At 61.9% G+C, this 13,869-nt stretch overlaps 2 protein-coding genes across 4 annotated transcripts in view; both read left to right on the forward strand.

Moving 5' to 3' along the window:
- KNDC1 (kinase non-catalytic C-lobe domain containing 1) overlaps positions 1-1,703 on the forward strand; it is a 51,180-nt gene extending 49,477 nt beyond the window's left edge. For all 3 annotated transcript variants that reach the window (XM_036929646.2, XM_057506528.1, XM_057506529.1), the window contains one exon: positions 110-1,703. In XM_036929646.2, the coding sequence (XP_036785541.2) occupies positions 110-341 (232 nt within the window). In that variant the 3' untranslated portion in view covers positions 342-1,703. The remainder of the gene's footprint in view (positions 1-109) is intronic.
- Positions 1,704-5,549: 3,846 nt separating this feature from the next.
- On the forward strand, positions 5,550-6,729 carry UTF1 (undifferentiated embryonic cell transcription factor 1). Its single transcript, XM_036929684.2, has 2 exons — positions 5,550-6,126; positions 6,196-6,729. The coding sequence occupies exons 1-2, from the start codon at positions 5,550-5,552 to the stop codon at positions 6,687-6,689; spliced, it is 1,071 nt and encodes a 356-aa protein (XP_036785579.2). The 3' UTR covers positions 6,690-6,729.
- The last annotated feature ends 7,140 nt before the right edge of the window (positions 6,730-13,869 follow it).

Raw genomic sequence — 13,869 nt, forward strand, 5'->3', positions numbered from 1 at the left:
TGCTTTGAAGGTTTGGTTTAGATGAGAACCTCGGGTGTGCTGGGGACCCCCAGAACGCCGCCCTTTGTGACTTGTGCAAACTTAGGTGTCATTTCTCCCCCCAACGCAGGAACATCGCCAAGGTGGTGAGCCAGGTCCATGCCTTCCAGGAGAACCCCTACACGCTCGCCCCCGACCCCAAGCTTCAATCCTACCTCAAGGAAAGGATCGCGCGTTTCAGCGGAGTGGACATTTCCATTCTAGCAGCAGACAACAGGGCCAACTCCCACCAGATTGCCAGCGACAAGCATTCGAGGAAGATTCAGGACAAGTTGCGGAGGATGAAGGCCACGTTCCAGTAGCACAGGACAGTGGGTCTGGGCATGGGATTCCAACCAAGGCAGGCCTGGGGTAGGAAGAGACCTGCTCCAGGCCCAGAGCCCCAGGACACTGCCACTCGGTGACCCACAGCCCCCGGGGGAGGAGGGGGCTCAGCCTGGCATCGGGCACATGCCAGCAGGGCACCAGAGACAGGCTCAGAGCAGCTCACCGAGGGGAAACACGGATAGAGGGGAGGCTGGGGGTTCCTGCACCGTTGTGGCTTAAATCTACAAACAGGAACAGAACTGAAGTAAGCCCCAGGGGCCTCACACCTCCCTACACCTCTCAGACCTCCCCGTGACCCAGCCCACCCCTGCCACACGCCCAGCCGCCCCGACTCACTGTGTGTGAACTCACCCACTGAGCAGGGTTTTCACAAGGCTGGCCTAGGTCTGTCCAGCAACCCGGACCTAGGCTGACCTCTGACCCCAATACCAACCACAGGTTCCTGGCGTTTCCAGAACCTTCCACTGAAGCCTGAGGCTTCCCACTGGGTCAAGCCCCAACTTGGGGTCACACTCCTACTTCCATTCCTACCCACAGCCCCAACTTCCCCTGACCACCTGGGGAAGCGGTTTCCAGAAAACCACTCCTGTGCCCCAGGCCAACACCTTCCTTGGCCAGGCTCCTGCGGCCCAGCTCGGCTCATGTCTTCCCCCCAGCAGGCCTGGTGTTGCCTCTGCCCTCGGTCAGTGTCCTGCCACTGGTAAATGCCTTGCAGCTCCTAACTGGCACCTTTGCAAGCCCCAGGGCCTCAGCGTGCCCAGTGTCCCGCCTCTGATAGCAGCTCCTGGTGAGGCAGGCGTGCCTGGGCCCAGGCTCTGTTTCCCAGGAGGGCACGCAGGACACCACAGCAGCCCTGAAACAGGGGCTCCCTCCGCCCCGTCTGGGGACTGCAGCTTCTCCGCTTCAACAGCTGCATGCGATGCACGCGCCACACTGGGCTCCCGAACCTGCCCTCACTGGCACTTTGCCAGAACTGAGGAAACGAAGTTTGCTCCTTTCCAGGGTTCTGCTTCCAAACAGTGAGTGCTGATCATTTGCTCAGCAGGTGGCAGATGCCCTCAGCCAGGGGCATGGGGACCAGGACAGTGAGGTCACATCCCACAACAGGGAGGACGTGCTTGCACTGCTAATCCCTGCAAAACCCAAGATTATTCTCTAGTTTGGGAATTATGATTCTTTATAGCAACCAGCTAGTGGTACTTCTAGGAAAACTGTTAGTTGTGATAAAAACACTGAATTTTTAATGTCAAGACATGCTTTCCCACATAAATTCATTTGAGACACCCTGGTTCTGCTTAAATGAATAAAAGGGGACTTGGTCCCCTTGGCCATGCAAATGTGTGCACTTTCTTCGGCTTTTTTATGAGAATTATGTTCTACCAATCCTCTCAACCATTTTCAGAGTTTGAATTTAATGAAGACAGTGTCACAAAGCCTGAATGGAAGCCAGCGTCCAGCACAAACACCCCGACGGTGAAGACCTGTGAACAAGGACCCACGGGACTTTCAACTTCAGCAGTGCCCACACGGCACCCAAACACCACATGCAGGTTTCTAAACAAAATAATTTCTGCCGACACAGCTTTTCATATGGCTCGTTTTGTCTGTCTCCAAAATGACGCCTGCCTTGGGGGTCGGGGGAACCCTTCATGGCCGGACAAGGACAGATTCAGGGGTGCTCCAGGAGGCGGCTTGCTCCTGGTGCAGGCCCTGCCTCACAGCTCCGGGGCCTGTGAGCCAGCACCAGCTCTGCCTGCCTCCAGAGGACGCCGCGGACCACCCGGGCCAGTTGCCACCAGGCCTCAGCGCCAGGACCTCAAGACTGCCCTGCCACAAACCCTGTGCATCCCCAGCCATTCCCACCGGCAAGCCCTGCACCGCACGCCCACCACCCAGCCTCCCCCAGAGCTGTGGGCACACAGTTGGCTGTCCCTCCCAGGCCATGGCGGGTGTTTCTGTGGGGCGTGGTCACCAGGGACGGTCCTGGGGGAAGGGTTTAGGACTGGGGGACACTGAAAAGGAGGGGTGGAAGGCCAGAGTTTCAGAGTTTTGGGGTGTACACCATTGATGTTTTCTGTGAGAGAGTCGGCAGGGAAGTCCTAAAACGAACAATAAAGTCCCCTGCCCCATAGGAAGGTAAAACTCTGTAAGCCTGTCACGTGTACAGGCGCTGTCGCAGGGGCTGTGGTGTCCAGGTCGCGGGTGGCCTGGGCCCTCACCCACCTTAAAATCGCTAAAGCCCAGGACGCCTTTCCTCCTGAGACATGAATGAAGCACTGTGAAGACTGGGGTCCCCTTTAGGGCACCAGGTCCAATCAAAGCAATGGGTTTTTCTTTCAGAGAACTGACAGCCCTGTTGAAGCACAGACCCCAGGCTCCCACCTTGTACCTTCCTCTCCTATGCTGAGCAGATTCTGGCCTAGTGAACTGACGCTCTGGGAGAGCCCCCACTGCAGCCGCGGTCTGACGGCCCGAGGCCATGCTGGGGGTGAGCCCAAGGTCACCCTGGGTGGGCTGCAGAGAGACAGAGACGTCAGCCCCGCCCAGCGGCCACCGGGGCATCAGCACACGCCCCTGCAGAGGGCCCGTGGGACCCCTGCCAGGCCACAGTCCGGAATCAGTGCCCAGGCCAGTGGGGCACAGGCCACCCAGCTGTCCCAGTCACAGGGAATGCCGTGGAGCCCGCCCTCGCCCTCATCCCGGCCCCAAACACAGAACCACTGCTTGAAGAGGCTGGTCCCGTCACTGAGACTTGGGCAGGACTCCACGGCCACCCCTGGGGTTCACCCTCGGGGACAGGGGGCTTTCGTGTTGTTTCCATTACTGTTGCTACACTGGAAGCCTGCTCGGAGGAAGCGGGAATCCTTGCTGGTGTACATGCCTTGCACGGCCCACCTTCCCACCGCCCCCAGCTCCCCAGCAGCCTCTCAGCAGCCTTGTTACCCTAAGTAACAAGGGGAAATGGTGTTTGGACGGGAAGTGACCGTGCTGACCGGGGGCAGGACCCTGGAACAATAGGTACCCAGAATGAGAGAGCCCCGCCTCCTGCTATCAGAGAGAACCTGCTGAAAAGCCAGGGGGTAGGCAAGAATGAACATGCCCTGCAGGTGCAAGGGGCCCAGGTACAGAAATACACCCAGGCGTGTGGGCATCTGGGTCAGTGCACACAGGTGACTGCCCACGCGCCCCTGTAGGGCCAGCACAGGGGTCCTAGGTCACAGCACTACACACATCCTGGGCGGAAGCTCTGTTGGGGACCTCTGGGACACTGTATGAGGTTCTGTGCCATCTAATCTCTACCCTCTAGATGCCAGCAGCACCCTTCCAAGTTATGACAACCAAAGACACCTTCAAATATCCCTGGGGGGGACAAAATCCCCCCGGGAACATTGGCTGGAAACTGTGACACCCCAGTAGCAGCAGGTGTACCATACCCAGACACCATTCTCCAGAAAGGACCACAGATCTCTGGAAAATCTGGCTGAGTGCTGGTCCTAGGGCTGGGTGGGGAAGTAGATGAGCCAGGAGCACCTTGTGGTGCCACAAAGCAAGAAGTGCTTGGAGTGGGATGGGTGGGGGTGCTGGGAAAGAGGGAGAGAGCTGTGAGGGGCCCTGGCAGCCAGGCTGGGCGATCTGAGCACCCGGACACAACAGTGTCGGACTGTGGCCCAGGAGTAACAAGCATCCGGAAGTCCACACCGAGAAGTGGGCAGCTGAGCAGGTGAACAAATGAAGAGAATCCAGGAGAATCCCAAACAGCATGTGTAGGTGCCCCCATGGTGCAGCAGGGTTACCCCCAAGGTGGGGTGGACTTGGGGACGGGTCCCCTCAGCAGGCACTGCCTTGACTGGTATCAGGGTGAGCACCACGCTGTGAGCCCTCCCAAAGTCACACACGTGCCCTCGGTGGTCTTATTCCAAAAACCCACAACCCCAGGATAATCAGAAGATGCCAGATAATCCCAAATCAAAGGACATGAAACGGCAACAGTGCAGAGAGGAGACTGAGGAGGCAGAACACAAAACAGAGCACAGCACCCTGCCTGGGATCCGGGCACAGAAAACGGGCTTTGGTGGAAAGCCTGGTAAAACCCCAGTACAGCCTGGGCTTGTTAGTCAATAGTGTCGTGGTCATATTAATTCCTCAGCTTTGACAGACATACCGTGGTTGGGCAAGATGTTTGCCCAGGGAAGCAAGAGGGCATGGTGCTGTCTTCAAAACCTGGCTGTAAATCTAAAATTATCCCAAACTAAAAAGTTTCATAAAACTCCTGTAGCTGGTACACAAAAAGACAATTGGGTTTTGTTTATTGCTCTATTTAATGGCCTTGCTAAATTCATTTATTAGTCCTAATGTGCTTATAGTTTATTTTACTTTCCTTGTATACAATTACATCATCCGCAAATCATTACTTCTTCCTTTTCAGTCTTTATGCATCTTATTCCTTTTTCTTGTCTTACTGCTCTGGCCAGCATTCCTAGAATAATGTTTAACAGAATCAGTGACCTTGGGCATCCTTGTCCCCTAATCTCAGGGAAGTAACGCTCAACACAACTCCATACTAACCATAATGTTAGCTGTAGGTACTCTTCGCGAGAATAAAGAAGCTTCTTTCTATTAAGCCTCTGAGTTATGATACTAATTCTGATGACCGGTCATAACTTTATCCGATCCCGCCCCGGGCCGTCGCGTGGCGATGACCTCCACCTCCCGTGCACACACTAAACCCACACCAGAGGCAGGGTCAGAGCCAGCATATAGTTATAGCTACAAACAACGCACTAGGTCGCAACAAAGGCAAAAAGCAGGGGCGCAAGGGGACCTTCCCGGGCTGGCCCGTCCGGGGGCCTGACCCGCGCGGTGGTGAAAGGGCACGGCTCCCGCGTAAGAACGAGCTGAACCCTTCGCCCCCAGCGCCCGTTCCCAGAATCGCCGGCGCTTAATCCGAAGAGTTCAGGAGGCCAAAGCCCACCCCCTCCGTCGCTCCGGCCCTCCCCGGCGGGCGGGGCCGCGCTGTGAGCGGCGAACTCCGGCGCCCGGAACACCGCCGCGTTGAACTTGGGCGGAGGGGGCGGGGCCGTGTAGACCCGGCTCGGCGCGGCGGAGGGCGGACGCGCAGGGTCCTCGGAGCGCGTGGGCGGCCTCTCCCGCCAGGGCCCCCGCCGAGCGCGCGCCGCCCCAGGATGCTGCTCCGGCCCCGCAGGCCGCCGCCGCCCTCCCCCCGCGAGCCGCCGCCGCCCGCCACCCCGGACTCGGAGCCGAGGCCGGCCGAGGGCGCGCCGGGCACCCCGCCCGAGCGGCCCCCGTCGCCCGGCGCGCTGGCGGCGCCCGCGTCCCCGTGGCCGCCCGCGGCACCCGGGTCGCCCGTGTCGCCCGTCTCCCCGGGCTCGGCGCAGCGCACGCCCTGGAGCGCCCGCGAGACGGAGCTGCTGCTGGGGACCCTGCTGCAGCCGCCCGTGTGGCGCGCGCTGCTGCTCGACCGCCGCCAGGCGCTGCCCACCTACCGCCGCGTGTCTGCCGCGCTGGCCCGCCAGCAGGTGCGGCGGACGCCCGCCCAGTGCCGCCGCCGCTACAAGTTTCTCAAGGACAAGCTCCGCGACGCCCACGGCCAGCCGCCCGGGCCGTTCGACGCGCAGATCCGCGAGCTCATGGGGCTGTTGGGCGACGACGGGCACCGGCGCCCCCAGCGCGGCCGCCGCTCCCCCGGACCCCGGCGCCCACAGCGCGGCCGCCGCGCGCCGTACGCGCCAGCCGAGCCAGGTAGGCGGAGTGGGGTGGGGAGGGGCGGCGGGGCCCGGGAACCCGACGCGACCACCCGCTCCGCCTTAGGCGCCCCGCCGCTGCCCGCCAGCCGAGACCTCGACGCGGACCCCGCCCGGACTCCCCGGTTCGGCAGGTCCTCTCCCAAGTCTGCCGACGATCCCCGCTCCCCGGCCTCCCCGACGGCGCTCTCCACCTTCGCCCCCACATCCGGCCGCCGGGAGGAGCACGCGCCCATTCGCGTCCCCAGCTCCCCTCCGGCGCCGACCCCCGACCCCTCCCACGAGGACCCGGACTCGGTGCCCGGCCGCCCTGAGGACCAGGCACCCTCGCAGTCCGCGCCCCCGTCGCTGAATGCCGCCCTGCTGCAGACCCTGGGCCACCTGGGTGACATCGTGGCCGTCCTGGGCCCACTGCGCGACCAGCTGCTGACCCTGAACCAGCACGTGGAGCAGCTTCGCGGCTCATTCGACCAGACCGTGTCCCTGGCTGTGGGCTTCATCCTGGGCAGTGCCGCTGCCGAGCGGGGCGTCCTGTCGGACCCGCGCCCGGCCCCTCTGTAGGGCCGTGCCCCCTTCGGCCTCGACCCCATCCTGTGGCCCTCCCTCATTCCAAACTTAGGTGTACGTTCAATAAAAAGGTTGCTTTTTCCGATTTAGTCCTGTGAATGTTTGCGGGTCGTGTGCTAGGTAGGACTGGCCCGGGTAGGTGGGGCCCGCAGAGGTCACGGCGAGGTTAAGCCGCCTCCTGAGACTGGGGAGGGGCGGGAAGGCCAGCTCTGCGGGGGCCCTGCGGTGGGCTGGGTGCCTCTTTCGTGGCCAGGACCTTCCCGGGAGGCAGTGGAGCCTGAGGTCAGGCCCAGAAACGCCGCACTGTCCTGAGGTGTCCCCATACCCTGCCCACTGGGAGTTGCCCCGGCACAGCACAGCCGTGCTGGGCCCTCCCCCACTTCCTGGGATACCTGCTGAGCTGGACAGGCGGAGGCTGGCCCTGGGGCAGTAAGCCCTTAGGGGCTGTGAGCAGTCTCTGGGCTATATAGGCGGGGCGTTCCCCAGGGTCCCACCCTTGCCCTGGCCAGGAACGAGCCTCTTGGCTGAACTGGGTCCAAGAGTCTGGACTCCTCAGAGGTTCCGGACCACAGGTGCAGAAGAGCCAGTGGCTCATTTGTCCCCGGAAGGTGACTGGTCTGGGCAGCCCAGGGCAGCGCAACCTGGGGGTCTGAAACCTTGGACCTTGGCTGGGGACCAGGGTCCCTGCAGCTCTGAGAGGACTTTATCAAAACTACCCTGGGAGCATTTTCCGAATAGTAACTGACGGCCCCACCCTAGACGGGCAGATCAGACAGGAGGGGTCTGGGTGGTCTGGAGGTGCTCCGCCCAGGTGGAGATAAGGAGGCAGCTGGAGGCGCCTGCAAGGTGGGACCCATTCAGAGGCTAAAGTGACTGCTGGGCCCCAAAGCTTAACGGGATTGGGTGTTCAGCGGTCCCAGAGAGCTCCCAGGCGGGAGGCGGGGATTGCAGCCCCTCCCTCAGCCCTTTTCCAGGGAGACCCTTGCCCTGCAGAGATCTCCAAGCCAGCCGTGGGTGGTCTCCCCGACCCCAGCTGACCCTGTTGTCAGCCACAAACTGCCAGTCCTGGGGGCGCGGAGACCAATCCTGGGGGACGGAGCAGAGCCTCACCCGTTTTAAGACACAGTGACCTCTGCAGCGTGATGCTGTTCGGGCCGTGGTCCCCGAGAATCTGCAAGCTGCCAAAAACCCTCAGGGCAGTCTGAGCTTGCAGACACACCCGCACACTCCCTCCCCCTGGAAGGTCAGAGCCACAGGCTGGGGGGCTCCGAGGCCGCATAGTAACCAACTCCCACCCCAACAAAGCCGCAGGCCGCCAAGGGTGGAGACCCTTTGCCTGGAGAAGGGCTGTTTCTGGGCTGAAAGCTGAGTCACGAGTTTGGATACTTGGGAGCACCAAGGAACACCGTCTACCTTGCTGGCCCCTGCTGCCTGTAGGGCGTCCCGCGGCTTCCTCTGGCGATGGATCTGAACACTCCCCGGGGCATCTGCAGGGCGCCCACCAGGCAAGGGAGGCGTAGTGGTTAACTGTTCCCGTGGCTCACTCGCGCCCTTGGCCAGTCTCTCATCTTCAGCCCTGCCAGCCCGAGGCTCTGGAGTTCCCCAAAACACTTCCTCTGCACCACTGGGGTGGAGTCTGTCCCTGTCCTCTGCGGGCATGTGGGGTGAACACCCCCTAGTGGGAACGGTGTCCCTGCCCTCGGCATGTGCAGCCACAGGCCTGGCCACAAGGGCAGGGTCATGTGTCTCCAGCTGACTCTCCTAGAAACACTCCTGGAATCATTACCCCTTTCGTCTCACTGGGGGGCCCCTTGACACACAGATTCACTCTTTTATTGTAAAATATACATAACAAAATTGGCCCACTTATGAGTACAGTTCAAGTGCATCACACAATGTGCAGCTGTCCCCTCCGCCCCTCATCCACCTCCCCCCTCCCAACCTGAAACTCGTCGACACAAAGCCTCCACCACTGCCCCCCACATCCCCCACATCCCGTCTCTGGCTGTAGCTCCTCTAGGGACCTCCTAGGAGCAGAACCACCCAGAAGTTGTCCTTCTGCCTGGCTTATTTCAGCATAATGTCCTCCATGACCACCTCATACCTGCTGTGTGACTTTGTTCCTTGTTAAGACTGGATAACAGTCCATTGTGTGGATGGACAGCCAGGCTACTTCCCACCTCTTGGCTGCTGTGAATCCTGCTGCTGTGAACAGCGGGGTGCAGATATCTACTCGAGACTCTGCTTACGATTCTAAGGGATGCACACCCAGAAGAATTGCTGGGCCCTATGGTAATTCAATTTCTAATGTTTTTAGGAACCACCACAGCGGCTGCACTTTCACATCCCGCCAGCCATGCACAGGACTCGGCTTTCTTCACCTCTGCTCCCGTATGTGTCATTTTCCAGTTTTGATAGCAGCCATCCTAGTGGGTGTGAGGTGCTTATAGCATCAGAGTTACAGCAGTGCTAGAAAGCTGACAATCATGTGCGTTGCCTGGTGGAACCACATAGCTAGTGTTTCTGCCAGGGGGCTGCTCTCTGGTGTTGAATACCTGGTGAGCCCAACCATTCTCCTCTGCTGTGTGCTCAGGGCCACGACGTGTGCACCTCGCCCGTGTCCCTGACCAGCATGAAGGACCTCCAACAGGGACCGTGGGCCTTCTGCTCCCAGCCGTGGGGGCAGCTCATCCACCCTTCCGCTGCTCCCTTCTGGGTTGGTGGGAATCCGTTTCCACACCCTGGGGCTCTGTCAGGGACCAGCCTGCCCCTTACTGAGGCAGTGGACATATCAGGCATGGGTCGCTGTGCTCATATCTACGAGGACACCTCCTGTTCTGACTCCTGCACTCGTGTGGCATGTCTCTATGTCTGTGGCAGTACCACCCAACAGAACTCTCTAGGATAAGGATGCTCTAGAGCTGTTCTGTCCAGCACCACAGCCACATTCACAGGTGGCCACCGAGCCTTCGGAACGCGGCCAGGGAGACGACGAACGTGGGCCTGCTAGGCTGTGTCAGCTCACATGGCCCTCACGCCTCAGGGTTCTGGCATCTCCACACGGAACCACTCAGAGCGCCATGCACCCTTGGCCTCAGACTCCTGGCTTCAGAATCTTGCCTTCACACGTGTGTTTGATGCATCAGGACGTCACCCCCCAGACCCTCACCAACCCCGTATCTTTGAGGTCCGGGGCCTGGCTGCCAGGTGACTTTCGGTCCCTTTCACCCGTAACTGGCCTATATGGGGCCCTGCATATATATGGGCAACGGCAGCAGGCAGTCACCCTGACAGCAGCACAGCCTCTGGGGGACACAAGCGTTAAAGTGCAGTCCACAGCACTGGTCAGCAGGGGCAGGTGCGTGGGCAGCGAGCGCAGGACAGGGTGTGTGCAGAGGGCCTGCCCCGGGGCCCCCCTGCAGCTCCCACCCGTCTGCTGTCAGCCTCACTCAGCAGGTGCCACGAGGAAGGTGGTGGGCAAGGCTGGGGCTAGGAGGTGCCTGGGGCCCCCAGGGACAAGTGTCCCCAGCCCCAGACACACTGCAGAGTGGCCACCGGAGCGGCCCATGTGTCCTGCAAGGGTCCTGGGCATGGCGGCATCAGCAGAGGGCCCTGTCCGGGCCCGAGGCCACTGCCCACCACCACCATACTGGCCTGGTCTCTGCCCTCCTTTCTGCCCAGCCTTTCGTCAAACCATACACTCCGGTATTCGGTCTCCAACCTGGCCTTTTGCGGACCACCAGCTTGGCCTTAATGAAGACGTGTGCTCACCGTCCTCACCCTGGTGCCCCTTGCCTCAGCAGACCAGGGTGCTCTCAGGTGACCAGGCAGCCACAGCTGGCCCAGGAGACCCACTCCTTAGCACCGAGGGCCAGGGCCTGACCAGCACACCTGGGGTGGGGGGCTGCCAACCAGACGCCCCAGGACGCCCTCCCTGCCCAAGCTTCCCGCTCGGGTCCTGGGCACGCCCCGTGGGGGCCTTTCGGGTGTGGCCTCCAGAGCCCAGCCTTCTCTGTGGGGGCAGGAGTGGGCAGGCGGGTCCCGGGCGCGAGTTCCCGGCTCTCTCCTCCGCCCGCACCCCGCAGCCCCGGCGCCTCCGGGTGGGGTGGGGGGGTTCCGACCAGGCCTGCGGCAGCCGAGGAAGGGGGAGCTGTTCCGACTGGGACACCCGGACTGACGGAAGAGAGCGGTTCTCGGGGGCAGCGCCCTCCCGGTAGGGGGGAAGGGGTGGCAGGCTCGGCCTCCCCGCGACCCCCGGGAAGCCGACTCCCCCGCCGCGCGCTCTCCTCTCCCGCCCGGCTGGGGGTGGGGCGGGCCGCCGGGGGAACCGGGGGGAGGGGGCGGCCCGGGCAGCCCAGTCCCGCTGGAAGCCGAGAGGCGACCAAGGCCCAGCCTGGTGGGACAGGGCGAGGGACCCAGGCCTCAGGGTGGCGGGGACCCCAGTGGCCGGGAGCCCTGGTGGGAGGCGGCAGGCCTGCGCCCGGGGCGGTGCCCTCGCGGGGGAGGGCTCAGGAGCGAAGGGCCATCCGGCCTGCCCGTGGGGCCGCCTTCCCGCCCGCGAGGGCGTCGGGCTGGGGCGGCCGTGGGCGCGGGAGCTGGGGACGCACCGGGAGCGCTGGGGAGGGCCGTCGGAGGGCTCCCCACTGCGGGGGAGTCGGCAGCAGGGCTGGGGACGCTGCTGAGGGGGTCAGGCGGGGGCTGGCGCTGAGCTGGGACGGGGCAGGCACGTTTGCAGCTGGCATCTCTTTTTTTTTTTTGGTATCATTAATCTACAATTACATGAGGAACATTATGTTTACTAGGCTCCCCCCTTCACCAAGTCCCCCCCACAAACCCCATTACAGTCACTGTCCAGCAGCGTAGTAAGATGCTGCAGAATCACTACTCGTCTTCTCTCTGTTGCACAGCCCTCCCCGTGCCCCCCATGTACTATACATGCTAATCGTAAGGCCCCCTTTCTTTTTCCCCGGCCTTATCCCTCCCTTCCCACCCATCCTCCCCAGTCCCTTTCCCTTTGGTACCTGTTAGTCCATTCTTGGGTTCTGTGATTCTGCTGATGTTTTGTTCCTTCAGTTTTCCTTTGTTCTTATATTCCACAAATGAAGGAAGTCATTTGGTACTTGTCTTTCTCCCCCTGGCTTATTTCACTGAGCATAATACCCTCTAGCTCCATCCACGTCGTTGCAAATGGTAGGATTTGTTTACTGATTATGGCTGCGTAATATTCCATTGTGTATATGTACCACCTCTTCTTTATCCATTCATCTACTGATGGACATTTAGGGTGCTTCCATGTCTTGGCTATTGTAAATAGTGCTGCAACAAACAGGGGTGCATCTGTCCTTTTTCTGCAGCTGGCATCTCTTAAGTCAGTGGTCTGGACACACACCTGTGCTGACTCCCCAGATCTGAAGAGGACTTCTGACACTCATGTGGGGGCGCTCCCTTCCCTGGGCCGGGTCCTTAGGCCCCTCACCCCACCCCGTTTGTCCTGAAGAAGCCCTGGACTGCCCGCCTCTGTCCCCAGGAGCTGGCGGTGGGGGCGCTGCTGCACCTGGTGCTGGAAGCCTGCCCCACAGCGTCCCTGAAGCAAGCCCTGGGCCGTGTGCAGTCTAAGGGACCTCACTGTCCACTGCCCAGACACCCCAGCATCACCCTGAGGGGTCCAGCGACCAGACTGGGCTGGCCCAGGGGCCATAAAAGACCTTGGTCAGTGGTGGTGTGGCCCATCCCCAAGCCTCCGCTGGTGCTGGAGTCAGCTCCAGAGGTTCCCCACTGCGCCCACCCGTGGAGGCCTGGCTCCTGCTTCGCTGCCCCCTCCCCTACCGGAGGGGCTTGGAGGGCAGGGTTGGGGAGTGTTGATCCTGGGTGAGGCTGGCAGGACCTTTGATCTCAGCCCAGCGGGGTGGGCTGCGGGTTGGCCATCGGTGTCCCGCCCTGGCTGGTGCCAACACCCCTGGAGTCGACACTGCTGACCAGTCCCGTCTGTTTGGAAGCCCCGCAGTGGGCTCAGGGCCTGAGCGGTACCCACGGTGGACACCAGCCACTAAGGTGCCCGAGCCTGCGAGGGAGTCTGCAGCACACCACCCCACCGTCCCTCCGGACGCTCATTCAGGCCAAGGCTTGGGGAGAGGTCGAGCCAGGTGAGCCGAGCCCCGGCCAGAGCTCGGCCACCACCTCCCACCAAGTACTGCCCCCCTCCCCAGCTCCCCAGGCCAGGGCAGCTCCTAGGACACAGCCACAGCCTGCTCAGGAGAGGCGGACACAGGGACAGGGTGACCGTCCCGAGGGCACCTCCCCAGGTTGGGGCTCCACCGTCCTCCAGCCACAACAGGGCAGCCCGAGAATCACAGACCTGCTGTGGAGGACTGTGCCCGTTCCCTGGCCCCACAGATCCCCTCCGTGTCTCCGGAATCTGGAAGCATCTCCCATGGCACCAGTGTGAAACCGGCAGAGGGGGGAGGGCGACTCCAATTCGAAGGAAGCCTGGACAGGAGCCAGACTCCCCGGACGGACACTCCCAGCAGACGCTGACTGCTGGGCCTGGCCCATCCTGGGAGCAGGGACTCCCCAGCTTCAAGCCACCCCTCCCTCAGGTGGGCACTCCTGTCACCTTTGGCCCTGCAGAGCCACGGGGCAGGGGGGACATGTAGCACCCTCCCGGACAAGCCTCCCACGGGTGCTGCGAAGGGAGAGGGCCAGACCGGGTGGAGGTGGGGGCAGATGAAAGGGTGTAGCGAGTCCCCAGCCACACAGCTCCCGGAACCGCAGGCCCAGCCCCACCCCTCCCCCAGACATCTCGGAGCGGGGGAGGTGTGAATGGCCTCCTTTGTGCCTTTGAATTGAAAGCAATTAGGTGCTACTTCTCTGGGGTGGGGGTTTGAGCCGTCCACACAAATCTGTCTCCCAACCCCTCCTCCTACAGGCCTCATAAATGCGTGCCAGGCTTGCTCAGTCTCCAGAGACCCTCGTTCGTGGCCCACCCCCCCACCCAGCCATGCTTCCCTCCCCCACCCTCCCCAGTGGCCGCAAGCCGCCCTCCAGCTTCAGCTCCATGGACTGGCCCTCCCAGAGCGGCCACGTGGGGCTGTCGCGCACCTCCGGACCCGCCGAAGTCTCCTGGGGGATCTCTCTCCCAGCCAGCGTGTCCAGCAGCGGGGAGCCCCTGCAGACC

Source organism: Manis pentadactyla, chromosome 8 (assembly GCF_030020395.1).
Source record: "Manis pentadactyla isolate mManPen7 chromosome 8, mManPen7.hap1, whole genome shotgun sequence".
Lineage (NCBI taxonomy): Eukaryota > Metazoa > Chordata > Mammalia > Pholidota > Manidae > Manis > Manis pentadactyla.